General features: G+C 34.8%; 1 protein-coding gene and 1 long non-coding RNA gene across 2 annotated transcripts in view; both read right to left on the reverse strand.

Moving 5' to 3' along the window:
• Positions 1-7981: 7981 nt before the first annotated feature.
• On the reverse strand, positions 7982-10458 carry LOC128018192 (uncharacterized). The gene is made up of 4 exons (XR_008184772.1): positions 9343-10458; positions 9115-9199; positions 8481-8608; positions 7982-8360 (listed from the first exon to the last, which is right to left on the reverse strand). It is a non-coding gene; the product is annotated as an uncharacterized LOC128018192 (long non-coding RNA).
• Positions 10459-12540: 2082 nt separating this feature from the next.
• The window catches only part of c3a.1 (complement C3a, tandem duplicate 1), a 41930-nt gene continuing 38810 nt past the window's right edge, over positions 12541-15660 (reverse strand). The window contains exons 38-41 of the mRNA XM_052603407.1: positions 15456-15536; positions 15159-15242; positions 14930-15065; positions 12541-12833 (exon numbers count right to left, since the gene is read on the reverse strand). Of these exons, the coding sequence (XP_052459367.1) occupies positions 12692-12833; positions 14930-15065; positions 15159-15242; positions 15456-15536 (443 nt within the window). The 3' untranslated portion in view covers positions 12541-12691. The remainder of the gene's footprint in view (positions 12834-14929; positions 15066-15158; positions 15243-15455; positions 15537-15660) is intronic.

Below are 15660 nucleotides of genomic sequence, written 5' to 3' on the forward strand. Positions count from 1 at the left end.
CATTTATTTTTCCTCCCCTTTTTCTTTATTATTTATTTATGTATTTATTACCTTGAAAAAGCAGTTTCAAAAGCATTTCAACCAGACCTGGCACCATCTGGGCAAAGAAGGATGACCGGACTAGTTTGTGTAACTATCCCCTGGTTTCACAGACTAGTCTTAAACCTAATCCTAGACTAAAATGTAAATCTGAGCTGTTTCATCTAAAAGAAACTTGCATTGACTGATCTTAAAATATATCAGTGCCTTTATTTTGTGTCAAGATGCACACCAGTAATGTTTTTTTGTATAAGGCACATTTGTAAAAATTGCTTAAATGTCTTAATTGAACTGAGATCTAATCCTTAGTCTAAGCCCTGTCTGTGAAACCGGGCCTTATAGTCTAAAATATTCTAACTGCCCATCTTTTTCAGCTCCAAGTTTTATTTTAATTCCCAGAATGTTCTGCTAAAAAGTATGATAACATTCTCTAGAAAACATTCTAAAAATGTCTATTGATAACATTGTTACAACATTATTCTCTAACATTCTAATAAAGCTTCCCTTCACACTAGATCTGGAATGACATTGCTAAGAAGTAAAATGTTGGTTGAAATAGAAAACCCAACCTCTGGTTAGTGTCAAACTCTAGCATAAATACTCCAAAAACAGCATTACCAACTTCACTCATGATAAACAAGATTGGCTTTTATTTCTGTCATACATTTAAACAAAAGTTCTTATTGAGATTAACAGAGATGTAAATGTTGATGGTTTATTGAAAATAATAGTTTTTGTTTGATGTCACCATTATGGGGATCAGTAGTTGGTCAGTAGTTGAGCAGTATGTAACTATGTACAGCAAAAACACTGAGTGTGATCAGATGATGTTGGCTTTTTGCTGAAGATTTCGTCATGTAATGTTCTGATTGTGTAACTTTCAAAGATTTTGAGTCAGACAGTAAAACTAAGTGAAGGCTCAGCAGGGCATGGTGGGAATAGAGCCGGTAAAAGAACTGTAAACCACATAATCATGGCCTACAATGATGTTTGTATGTTTTGTAATAAAATGAAGAAGCAAGCACAGACACGTGTATTTTCTTCCTCTCTTTTACTACTCTCCTTTTCCCCCTACTCCCACATCTAGTAGCTACATAATACCTCTGCAGATGCAACAGTTGATTAATTATTGTAAGTTTTACCCACCCCCACCCCCAAGTTGTGCGCCCTGGCGCCAGACCTGATTCCAGTGTAACACTGACTTCTAAAGTCTTCTGTTTCTTTACCACACTCCTTCCCAAACGTCGGTTCTTAAAGTATTGACTGTTGGGGGGGCCTCCAGGAACATGGGAACTACTGCTCAAAACTTTAAAACATGAGAATTTAAACTGATTTACTGCATTTATGGCAATCATAAACTACTAAATTAAGCCCATGAAAACATATAGATGGTGATCATCCATATGTTCAAATGTCCAGATGTCCTCATCCAATTGATAGCTCAATCTGTGAACAGCATACAGAGGAATATTGAACAGTTTAGCGGTGTTACAAATACTAAAATGCATTTTGAACTTATATGAGTGTAGGACAACCTTTACAAAATCCTGAAATCAACAAAATCATACTGGAGAAAAAAAAAGTGAGTTTGGGCCTCTAGGTGATGTGATGATACAATTTTTCCGGCATGACTTTTTTTCATACTTTATTACCACCGATGACACTTTTACAGCACAGACTTCTATGGAATCTGATTTATGTAAATGTAAGAAGTGAGGTAAGCGATCTTTAAACGTAACATCGCATTGTGTTCCCAGCTTGAGCAAAAGTAAATATGCAGAAGTCAGTACTGCTAACTTTGCAGTCATGGATCTGGTGAATTAGAATGATTTGTCAATGCGTTATGACAAAATTAAAAACTTTGATACAGATGCTATAGTTTCCCCCACTCATGAGATGCAACAGAAACCAGTGGCCAAAAATAAAAATAAACAAGCGACAAGAAGGAAGAGATCGAGAAGAAAGTGACAGAATCGCGAGTATACTGACTGCAGTACGAAACCTTTCTCTTTCAACTGAAATGACAGTCAAAGCTCCCCACTGAGCAAAGTTACGTCCAGTGGACGTCTTTTTTATGTCTTTGCTGACGTTGAAAAGACGTCCACTGAGGAGCCAGAATGAAAGTTTTTATGACGTCTTTTTTTTTAAAGTCTTCTGTACGTCTGATTTAGACGTTCACAGAACCTCCTTACAAGGTTAAAAACTAGTTCAAAAGTGGTCAGTGGACATATTTTCAACATCATTTAAGGTTCATTTAGGCATCTGTTTCTGGACCAAATCAACACTCTCAGGATTTAGACTTATTGTTATTTCAATGTAAGATCCTCCTCTGCTGAGATCTTCAGAGATGTAATGTCTTTGATTTGCAGTTGATTTTACCATATGCTCAATCGTCAGTTATTTCATTACTTCATAAAGATCATTTTATTTTCTTGATTTTAGGACAAACACAGTGTCTGGAAATTACATTGAAATAACACAAGTCTAAATCCTGAGAGTGTTGATTTGGTCCAGAAACAGTATAAGTTATGCCTAAATGAACCTTAAATGATGTTGAAAATATGTCCACTGACCACTTTTGAACTAGTTTTTAACCTTGTATGGAGGTTCTGTGAACGTCTAAATCGGACGTACAGAAGACGTAAAAAAAAAAAGACGTCATTTAAACTTTCATTCTGGCTCCTCAGTGAAGGTCTTTTCTACGTCAGCAAAGACATAAAAAGAAGTCCACTGGACGTAACTTTGCTCAGTGGGTACATCTAAGTTGCTTGAAATCTCTCCGGTTCACTGGCTTGCACTGGGTTTAGGACAACACAAAGATGCCTTGAAATGCATTTAAGACAGATACCAAGTATGAAAGAGGAAAATAAGTCCCTGAAGTCCGGTCTGTGTGAATGCAAACGTTATAGCTGGAGATGGTTGCTGAAGTTACAAGGAGTAAGAGAAAAAGAAGGGAGAACATCAGGAAGGTGGGAATGGACATCTGTGGAAAAGTCGCTTGCAATGAATTAACTGAAGATGTGGACAAAGCTCATCGACTGGGAACATTAAGGGCTGACGGAAAGGCAATCATCTGCTAACATTTCACCATCTACAAGACACAATCTGGTGAGATTCCAAAAGTAAGACATTTTAGAGAAGTGATGTTGATTTATTTATTTATTTTTCTCCATGAAATACATTCAGGAGATGTGGAGGAAACATTTTAGAGGATACAGTTTTCTACACTCTGCTGAGGTTGTGACCCTTATTCTTCCCACTTGAAAAAATAAATGAAAAGACAAAATATATTTCAGATCAAAATCTAGTTCAGATAAATAAACTGATTGCAAATTTGTATAGCAACCGTTATTCTTCGAAATTTGATATTAATTGTTAGTAAGTGAAAGCATTATTGTTGAAATACAGTGTTGTATCCCAACCCATTCTCACTCCAAAGGCGTCAAAAACTGAAGCATGGTCAAGCGCCCCTAGCGTCACTTTTATGACGCCAAATGTGCCTCTCGGCGTCGAATATCGAAGCACTACGACCTTCATTGCTTTCAATGGGAAACTTTTGGCGTCAGAATTCGACACGAGGACATGAGATGTTTATCGCTATGAAATCACGTTCAAGAAGTCTCATTCAGCACACATCGCGATACTTGCTATCAGTTCCACAGTTTGGGTGAGTAGTCGTATATACGCTCTTTTAATGCCTTTTATAAAATGTATTCTGTCTTATTTATTAATCAGATTAGTGCCATATGTTTAATCGCTGTATTATATCGGTCATCCGCGGCTGTCTTTGAGTTTCATTGCGTTTAAATAAATGAACACAGCTGCTAATTAGTCTGATTAAACTCTATCTGTCACCTGACGTGCCATAGACCTTCAATCCGTTTTATATTATTATTAATTTCAGGATCAATGATGCAAGTTGTATTTGTAGTAAAATCATGGTAATCACGACACTTACAATAGTAAGAAAAAGAAATGTGAAGTTAAAACACAGTAAACAGGACATTAGTAACTGTAGTTTTACTATGGTATATTAATAATCAATACAACAATACAATAATCACCAAACCAGCTATGTTTGTATCACTGTAATGTTAGTGTTTTTATGTGCTTTTATATGACAGATATCACAGTAATCATATGTTCTGTACCATGCTTTTAATACCTTTTAATGTAAATCCCCCCAAAAAAAAAAAATCAAATTAAAAATAAATAATAAAACATGCATTTTTCCATTTTGCAGTTCATTCATATCAGTTTATATTTATATATATATTTATATATATTTATTATATCTAAATATTTTGCTAACAGATCATTATTAACATTCTTTATATAATTCAATTTTATTTACTCTCACCATTTTATTATTTTTATTTTTATTTTTAGCTGAAAAGACGTAAAGGCAGTCAGCCCAGTGGTGTTTCTGGAGAGGGATTCCTTCAGAAATGGAGAAGACAGAAAGCTGTGGAGGCAGATATTTGCAGCAGTAAGTCTGTGATAGTTTGTCTCTTTTATCAAACATTCCTGCTGTTATAATTTGTACAGCATTTGTTGTTTCTTAAACTGTTGCACTGTCCAAATACCCACACTTGCCATCTTTGCACTTGACCACTTGATTACTTATTTGACGTCTTTCCTGTATTTGGCCTAGTGTTCGAGTGAGCATGATGACCACAAGTGTGTGTCGAACTTTTCATGACCTGATGACTGTGTTTCCCAATCCTGATCCTGGAGAACCCCAGCACTGCACGGTTTTGGTGTCTCTCTTATCTGCCTTGGAGTCTTCACTGATGAGCTGATGAGTTGAATCAGGTGTGTTTGATCAGGGAGACATCTCAAATGTGCAGTGTTGGGGTTCTCCAGGACCAGGATTGGGAGCCACTGCCTTATGGGACACTTATGTGTTTACAGAGATTTTTAATATCTAATTATCAATATTTCACATACTGTACATTGGACACCTTTCCATGACCTCTTGTGAGATCTCGGCAAAAAGTCTGACGATTTATTCCAAAACATGATGCATGATGGGATACACTAAGCTTTGTATAGCGCTCCGGAGCAGTATTGGAGAGGTTTAGTGTGTGTTAAGGACGCTGTGCTTTGGCATTATTAAGACCGGGGACAGTCTCGTTCACACACTGTCACGTACACGCACTCTCAAGTGGCCAAGACTGCAAGTGTGGGTATCTGGACAGGGTCAAAGTCTTAAAAATGATCCCTAAACACAGTCGCACATCACAGTCTTAATAATCCAGTTTAACACTTGTATGATATTGTACAAGCCCCAGGACGGTCTCATCTGACACTATCAAAAGAATTCATATGACTATAGCTTGCTATTAATTACTTGTATTCAATAATGCATGCATTTAACATTTAATTATACAGCATCTTTACAGAGGCTGCTTTTATGGTCTAAACAAAACACAGTGTAATGTATAAGTTGAATGTAATTTAATATTTCCTTCCTTTCTGTCTTACAGGATTGTTTGAGGATAATGCTGTAGCTCCATCATGCACAAGGACTCACCTCGTTAACTCTTTGTCACCCACACACACAGAAATGGTCCCTGGATCAGTGATTAGACTTTGCAGTGGTTTGATTTTTGCAGAAGATGTAACTTTGTTTTAATTATAAGCTCATAATGAATAAATTACAGAACCAGTGATGAAAACAATAGTTAAAAATAGCGCTCCATATTAAAAATATATTGCACACTTGACATGCATGTCTTCATGGTGTTTTTTTGTGAGTTTGAAACATTTACATTGTGTTGTATAACATTTTGGTCACAACACTTTTTCCAGTGTTCTCTGAAAGACATACTGTATTTACTGTTTTGTTTTTTAATAAAAGCATTTTCATTTGCATACTGAAAATAGTTAATGTTTACAACATAACTGCCTTTTTATTCTTTATGGTGGCAAAAACGAGCTTGGTGACAGAGGATGCAGTGTAGTAATTTGGGCATGTTGTCTTTAAATGAGTTTGACATATAAATAAATAATGGAAGATCCTTACAAAAATATGCATGTTTATTATGCTTTATGTATTTATTTGTTCATTTATTCATTAATAATTTCAGTTTTTATTCCTAGAGTTCAAATGGTAGAGAATGGTAAATCACAGAAACACAAATGTGAACAATTTTAACTTTAAAACACATATGACATATGACATTTAAAAAACAATGTAATATACAATGTAAATTTTAGAAGCACGTCATTTGATTAGTAAATATATTTGTCTTTGGTAAAAAAAAAAAATACAAATCTTAAAAATGTGTCTTATATTTAATGAGAGGAATCTATCTGTTGGATACAACTGCGACTGCTGGGCATGTGCACATCAATATTGCCCAATGTTTGTCAAGCTGAACAACGGAGGAAGGTGAAGACGGTAATAAAACAGAATCTAATAAGTAGCAAGCTTAATCTATTGTTAACCGAATCTATCCCTTCAGCCGAAAAACGAAAGACATCTGTCATAAATGGATAAGGAAGTGTGACGCTACTGCTCAGCTTAGATGTCATTGGCTATGAATTTTCAGGACAGTCTGTGGTTGGACTATCTTTTAACCCATATTAAACAGCGCATCATGTTAAAAAGTATGTTTTGCTGCTATCATCACATTAGTAATATATTAAGTCAACAATGAAGTGTTGCTATCTTGAGAAAAATGACATCTTTAGCGAGATCCTAATCCTAACCCTAAGCATAACTTCAATGAACTACAAAAAACAGCCCCCTAGTGTTGCCTTTCTATAGATAGAACGACGGAGGCTTGTGGGTAATGTAGTTTAAAACTTTTTATTAACGAAACGAAATAAATTATTTATTTTAAGGAAAACTGGATATCTAAATATGTTTATTGTGCAAACCTCTATGATATATTTGAGAGGCAGGCTGAAATGTGGTATTTTACAGTGAGCAATATTTAAAATGCCTTTATGTCAGCTTTCCATTTATTTCTGAAAACTGAGCTCAACATTATTTTATCAGCATAGCATAAGTAATAATCCTGCCCATTTTCTCTTTGATATGTTAATTGGACTCTGATTTACAGCCATTTGAATTGTACAGTTTTGAGCTCTTCCGGGGGGTGCTACTGGGCCCCTGGCGGTAGAAGGGCAGTAAAACCTACATATATGTATTCTCCTAATCATGGACAACAAACTGAGCTGAGTCACATTTATATCTGACAGTTTTCACAGTCCTCTGTTTTCTATTCTATTCATCATGACTATTAAGCCTTTTGACAGGACATTGTGAGGCCATCTGATGAAACATTGAAAAATTAGAAATAAATTATTTAATAATGAAAATAATAGATTATTTATTTGATTTTTGAAGTAAATGGCAAGAAATATAATGGATGAACCTGCAACAACTTGCCTTTATCTATTCCCCACCTGTAAAGCAGTAATCAAGGACAATGTATACACATTGTGATACTTCACTATTACACAAGGACAAATTCATGCAGTGCTAAGAATATTAATTTATATATATATAACTATTGAGCAAAAATCAGTGTAAAAATGTCCTCCTCACCCCTGTATCTTGCTCCTCAGGTGCTGGACATCAGTAATGTGTGTGCAGTACAAGATCCCATTGATCATTCCTGCTACATTCTCAGTTATCCCTCAAGTGTTTGTAACAATAAAGCCCATGGCACCATCTTGTAATGCAGAATAATTAATCTCGTAAGTCCCTTTATTTCACTAAAAAATGTGCTAAATGTTACTAAAATATAAAAAAAATACTTTCTGGTGTACTGATGTCCCAGATGTTATTAATCCGATAGAAAATGTTTATGTCTTAAATAAAAAATAATCCCAATAATTAATATGTTGTTTTTCCAAGTCTAAAATAAACACATATGAGCCTACCTAGTAAAATTATGTATTTACCAAGAATCTTCAGAACACAATATTCACCATTTTCATTTTATTGAAGCATAGACTATAAAGTTGATAAAGTAGCATCAAGACGAATACGATTCAATGAAAATAATTATCATCAAAAATACATTAACCTCATATATAAATCAGTTCACACAGATGAGTGATGAAATGTCCTTAAAAGTCACACAGTCCCATCCAGTCAACTGTGATACAGATCATGTGATACATATAAGACATGTGATACTGTTCCACAAAATAATGATTCCCATCATCACATCTAAACTGGTTTCATCTCCCCATCGTGTTCTTCTTCTCTCGTGTCTGGAAACAGTTTGTGGTTGATGTCCAGCACTGGTGTGGTGTAGCTTCTCTCAGTCAGAGGATCTCTCAGTCCTAAGATCCCAGACCTGGTCAAAGTGAAACAAGCAATCCAGATGAAGTTGTTTAATGGACAGAGAGCTCAGCTTATGTTCTGTGTGATTTTAGCAGTGTGAGCAACTATGACCCTTGTAGTACTGTACACTTACCATTCTTCAAGCTGTTTTAAGATCTTTTGAGAAGCTTTTTCTCTGAAGAGAATTTAGCACATCCTCTTCTTTCACTCCTTTCAAGAGCATCACTTGGTCAAAACCCCTCATTTGGCTGATGAGATCATCTGTACAAATTAAAATACTGCAATAAATATGTCATTCTGCAAGAATTAAGAAAAAGTTACAGAGGCAAAGGTCTTGCTCATGAGACTGCATTAGCATGTGTACTTCTCAGAGACTCTAGAATTCATCTATTGTTGCAGTAAATGTGTTTTCTTCCTCTAGAATCTTTCTCCAAAGTTCCTGACTTCTCTCACAAACGTGTTTTAGTCTGTGCAGTGTAAGGCCTGGCTTCAAACCAATCAACTATCAATTCACAATTTATAACATAACATTTACAAAACAATTAAATAATGTCAATTGGTGTTTATATCAGCTAAACCAATTTCATGATACTTGTCTACTCTTAAAACAGGTGGTGTGTTTTTAAAAACATAAAATGTCCAGTCACACTTTGCTAACATGCTGTAATGGTAATAGTAAAAAAAGAAATCAAGGCTGACATGACCAGTTCTGTGAGAGATCATCATAAAATGTTGTATAACACAGCATTGCTTCAACACACACATACCAAAGGACTTCTGTTTGTTTGAGCACAAGATGGCCATCTTCATTTCTCATCCTGAGCAAATCATTTCCTTGGTCTTCCTTCTCTTCTGTGAAACAAGATAATCTCTACTTACTCTGTGTGCAATTAATATTGCTCATTAAACATAATTAAGTTAATTTAAAGTAAGATTCAGACCAGAGCATTTGATGAGTAAATGTTGATTAAAAAAAATATTCTAAACAAATGTACCTGGGAAGAGCTGATCATGGCAAGATTCGCTGAGACTCAGTAATAGCTCTTAGTTTTTAGGAAGGTTTGTGAGGGTTGGCTCTTGAGTGAGCTGTTGAGCTTGATATTTTAGACATGAAAAAGAAGAACAGCATTAGGATTATCTGCAAAAAATCCTGTAAGACAGAAAGAAGAAAATATTATTAAGTACGTGCAACTTGTACATTACACCTCTGTAAAGATGCTGTATAATTAAATGTTAAATGCATCCATTATTGAATACAAGTAATTAATAACAAGCTATAGTCATATGAATTCTTTTGATAGTGTCAGATGAGACCGTCCTGGGGCTTGTACAATATCCTACAAGTGTTAAACTGGATTATTAAGACTATGATGTGCGACCGTGTTTAGGGATCATTTTTAAGACTTTGACCCTGTCCAGATACCCACACTTGCAGTCTTGGCCACTTGAGAGTGTGTGTACGTGACAGTGTGTGAACGAGACTGTCCCCGGTCTTAATAATGCCAAAGCACAGCGTCCTTAACACACACTAAACCTCTCCAATAATGCTCCGGAGAGCTATACAAAGCTTAGTGTATCCCATCATGCATCATGTTTTGGAATAAATCGTCAGACTTTTTGCCGAGATCTCACAAGAGGTCATGGGAAGCTGTCCAATGTACAGTATGTGAAATATTGATAATTAGATATTAAAAATCTCTGTAAACACATAAGTGTCCCATAAGGCAGTGGCTCCCAATCCTGGTCCTGGAGAACCCAAACACTGCACATTTGAGATGTCTCCCTGATCAAACACACCTGATTCAACTCATCAGCTCATCAGTGAAGACTCCAAGGCAGATAAGAGAGACACCAAAACCGTGCAGTGCTGGGGTTCTCCAGGATCAGGATTGGGAAACACAGTCATCAGGTCATGAAAAGTTCGACACACACTCGTGGTCATCATGCTCACTCGAACACTAGGCCAAATACAGGAAAGACTTCAAATAAGTAATCAAGTGGTCAAGTGCAAAGATGGCAAGTGTGGGTATTTGGACAGTGCAACAGTTTAAGAAACAACAAATGCTGTACAAATTATAACAGCAGGAATGTTTGATAAAAGAGACAAACTATCACAGACTTACTGCTGCAAATATCTGCCTCCACAGCTTTCTGTCTTCTCCATTTCTGAAGTAATCCCTCTCCAGAAACACCACTGGGCTGACTGCCTTTACGTCTTTTCAGCTAAAAATAAAAATAAAAATAATAAAAAGGGGAGAGTAAATAAAATGTAATTATATACAGAAAGTTAATAATGATCTGTTAGCAAAATATTTAGATATAATAAATATATATAAATATATATATAAATATAAACTGATATGAATGAACTGCAAAATGGAACAATACATGTTTTATTATTTATTTTTAATTTGATTTTTTTTTTTTTTTGGATTTACATTAAAAGGTATTAAAAGCATGGTACAGAACATATGATTACTGTGATATCTGTCATATAAAAGCACATAAAAACACTAACATTACAGTGATACAAACATAGCTGGTTTGGTGATTATTGTATTGTTGTATTGATTATTAATATACCATAGTAAAACTACAGTTACTAATGTCCTGTTTACTGTGTTTTAACTTCACATTTCTTTTTCTTACTATTGTAAGTGTCGTGATTACCATGATTTTACTACAAATACAACTTGCATCATTGATCCTGAAATTAATAATAATATAAAACGGATCGAAGGTCTAGGGCACGTCAGGTGACAGATAAGAGTTTAATCAGACTAATTAGCAGCTGTGTTCATTTATTTAAACGCAATGAAACTCAAAGACAGCAGCGGATGACCGATATAATACAGCGATTAAACATATGGCACTAATCTGATTAATAAATAAGACAGAATACATTTTATAAAAGGCATTAAAAGAGCGTATATACGACTACTCACCCAAACTGTGGAACTGATAGCAAGTATCGCGATGTGTGCTGAATGAGACTTCTTGAACGTGATTTCATAGCGATAAACATCTCATGTCCTCGTGTCGAATTCTGACGCCAAAAGTTTCCCATTGAAAGCAATGAAGGTCGTAGTGCTTCGATATTCGACGCCGAGAGGCACATTTGGCGTCATAAAAGTGACGCTAGGGGCGCTTGACCATGCTTCAGTTTTTGACGCCTTTGGAGTGAGAATGGGTTGTGTATCCCTGCTATTAATAAAAATTATAAATCATATTGTGAGTCTGAGTTAAAATTTGAAGAAGCATGGATGTCACTACAGTTAATAAAACAAACAAAAAGGAAAATCTCATTTTGTCTATACATCTCTATCTTTATTTATTGAGAAAAATGTTGCCAAAGAAAATAATCATATTTTATTTAACGTTATTTGGAAAAATACATCTCATTTAAAAAAAAAAAAAAAAAAAAAAAAAAAAAAAAAGATGTCTTTCCTCAATTTTGAAATGTAACCATCTACCCTCTAACCTCTAGTTTCATCAACAGTGTCTCTTCACTTGCAGCAAATTTTTTAATGGAATATCAGGAATATCAATGTCAGAAATAAATCATTATTTTACCCAGATGATTAAAAAAAAAAGTGCTCTGCTTATTTGAGGAAATATTCTGTCTTATGAGCAATTTGTGACATAACATAGTTTTCGGATTCCTCTAAAAGAGTTCAATATGGTTGTTAAAGCAATTTTACCTAGATTAATTCACCTTGTTAAAAGCCATTCTATATTTTACCCTTGGAAGTTATTGATCTGTTAGATAAGATATGTAATAGTACGCATGTGCGCCAAATTGTTTGTTTTAAAAGGAAAATTTCTTCAGGAGGAAAGTTCTACTAGAGGTCATTGTTTGAGGATATAGACTGAAAAAAACCTGGCTTTTACCTAGGAAATATTGTTTTTCCAATAAGCCAAAAGAATAACACATTTTAATATGTCCTGTCAATTCTAACATTTCTTAATATTTTACATTTACAGCTCATGTTCTGATTCTTCTTCTTCTTCTTCTTATTATTATTATTATAATACTAAAAATAAACCCCATGAACTATAATTCATCCTGCAATATATTTTATGATTATTAAACAGATATAAGGTTTCAAAAGTATTGCACAAAAATTATAATGTTGGATTTGTAATTCAGAATGGCAAGAAGATTATGAATGATTTTGCCAGTCACTCCAAAATTAAAATGTACCATTTTTATTCAGACAGTATTTTTATATATGTATATATAATTAGAAAAGTATTTTGAATAAAACAACAATATGAAAATTAAAGGTAAGTTTTCAAGAGATGACAATTAATTTCTGTAATCAACAAATGTTGGTTATATGATTATGTAGCACATCCGTCTGTGAGAAGGCTGTCCTGGAGGTCAGAGATGCCGAGGTATCGCTGTTTATGTTCTGGAATTTGGCTTTCCTCTCTTGTAGGCCAGTATTCAACCCAGGTCTGCTCTCCAAAGATGTACTGCAGACTAAAAACAACAGAAGAGTGAAGACAAGACATAAAAAATGACAAGCTACACATCATGTCCAGTATAAGGATCAAAATAAAATGTTTAAAAAGGAAATACATTACATACATACATTCTTAAAAAACATTTAGCCTACACAATTTAACAACTACTGTATTTCTCTTGTAATAAAAATAAAAAACAAAACAAACAAACCGGTATTGACCATGAAAATAAAAGTCCAACATATTGGCTAATGGCGATACATACATACATATATATATATATATATATATATATATATATATATATATATATATTAGGGGTGTAACGATACGCGTATTCGTATTGAACCGTTCGGTACGAGGCTTTTGGTTCGGTACGCGGTACGCATTATGTAGTACCGATTGGTTCGTTGGACTAATTAATTAAATTTGGAAAATAAAAAAAGTGTGTGAAATATAATGTTATGCGTTCAACAAGGTAGCGCAATAACCCAAACGATGTAACAGGCAATGCCCTTGACACCGAAGAAAAAAAACAAAAAACACCAACTTTTATGTTTATGTTAGTCTACTCAGTCAGGCCCTCGCTCACTCAGTATGCGCTGAGACCAGAAATAGAAGATCCTCCAATAACCAACAGGTCTGGTGTTTGGGTGCACTTTGGATTCCCTGTAAACTATAATTCTGATGGCAAGAGAGTGGTGGATAAAAAAAACAATGGTCGCATCTGCTACATGACAATAGGGTACACCAGCGGGAATACAAAAAAAAAAAAAAAAAAAAAACACCAGCGGGAATACTTGAAACATGTCAATTCGTTTACGCCGACATCACCTTAGTGTGTCAGTATCTGGGAAAAGACGAAAAAAAGGAGAAACATACATGCAACAAACTATCCCTGCAGCATTTAGACAGACATTTCCAATGGATTCAAGCAGGGCAAAAGACATCACTGCGGCGATTGGTACATTTACGTTTCATTTATGTTATAGCCACGGATATGAGACCTTACTATTTACCATTCATTCTATCATCACCATTTTACAGGGAATCCAAAGTGCACCCAAACACACATGAGAGAACATGCTTAATGTCATTGAGCCCCGTTACAATATTCCTTCACGAGCCCATTTCAGCCAGACCGTAATTCCTGCTTTGTTCTGCCATTTTTTTTTTCTTTTTGCTGTATCTAAAACGTACCGAACCGAACCGTGACACCAGTGTATCGTATTGAACCGAACCGTGAATTTTGTGAATCGTTACACCCCTAATATATATATATATATATATATATATATATATATATATATATATATATATATATATATATATATATATATATATATATATATATGTGGGCTGGTAAGCAATTACAATTTTTAATCTAATTAATTACATGATGTTGTGATTAATTAATCAAATTAATCACACATCAATTTTGGATAAATTATTCAGAAAATATAACTTAAAGTCATTGTTGTGCAAAGCATCAAACGGAGATTACAAAAACTGGGTTCAGCAAGAAATTTTTTACATTTACATTTAGTCATTTAGCAGACGCTTTTATCCAAAGCGATTTACAAATGAGGACAGTGGAAGCAATCAAAAAAACAACAAAAAGAGCAATGACATATAAGAGCTATAACAAGTCTCAGTTAGCTTAACACAGTACACATAGCAAGGGCTTTTAAATAATATAATAAATAAAAAGAAAACAGATAGAATAGAAAAAGAATAGAGCAAGCTAGTGTTAGAGGTCTTTTTTATAATTGTATAATACATAAAAAGGAAATTGAATACAAAAAGATACTTAGAATGTTTTTTTTTTTTTTTTTTTTTTTTTTTGATGGAATGATTTGGTTCCTTTGATGAAATCAGCTTCTGAATTCATAAGTGGAACAAAAATATGGCAGGACTTTTACTCTTTGGCCTCTGAACTACCCACCTCTGAAAGTCGTTCACGCAGACTTTAAATAACATAAAACAGAACTTTGTATAAGTTGCAGCCAAAAACAAATTGTCACGTCATTGCTAGCACAACAATCTACAGACTTTGAAGGCATAAATCTCAGGCAAATCCTGCTCTGTTGAAGACACACAGTGGACACATACCTTCCCCCGAGCTCTGGCAGGTCAACAGATCTGCCCATGATGAGGTACGACTTGCCTTCCACCAATTCTAAAGGTTTTCTGCAACTTGGACGAGCCAAAAATGGTCTCACTTTTCCCTCAACATCCACATCAGTGCCTACAGGACAGAACAGTGTTTAGGACACAATTCTACTTCAATGCAATTTAGCTTTCTGCAGAGAAGGTATAATGGGATAGTAATGAACTGTACCTTCTTTCAGCACCTGGTCCACCCTCAGATCATAGATGTCCGAGTCCTGTTTCAGATCCATCCCCACCACTGTAACTTTATAAACTGTCAAACACATTATATTGTTATCAGCATGTAGAACTAAAATTTTTTTACTGCATTTGCACAAGGGTCATATACACCTAGGATGGCATGGGGGTGAGTAAATCATGGGGTCATTTTATTTTTTGGGTTAACACGCCCTACCCCTTGTGAACCTTAATTTTTGGAAGTATGAGTGTCATAAACACGAATCAACGCAGAACTGAATGCATTTACCATAATCCATTCCAGCTTCACAGGCTTTATCTAAACGCACTTCATCTCCAACATGGTTTTTCTTCTGGTAACTGCAGTTTTCTGTGTTCAGAGAAGTTGATAATGTTCATGCACACACATTCACACTTGTAATCAGAGACAGATTTGTAAATTTTTCCTTGTTTGCATTTAAGAATAAAAATGAACTATAATTTCTTCAAAAGTT

Source organism: Carassius gibelio, chromosome A1, assembly GCF_023724105.1.
Source record: "Carassius gibelio isolate Cgi1373 ecotype wild population from Czech Republic chromosome A1, carGib1.2-hapl.c, whole genome shotgun sequence".
Classification (NCBI taxonomy): domain Eukaryota; kingdom Metazoa; phylum Chordata; class Actinopteri; order Cypriniformes; family Cyprinidae; genus Carassius; species Carassius gibelio.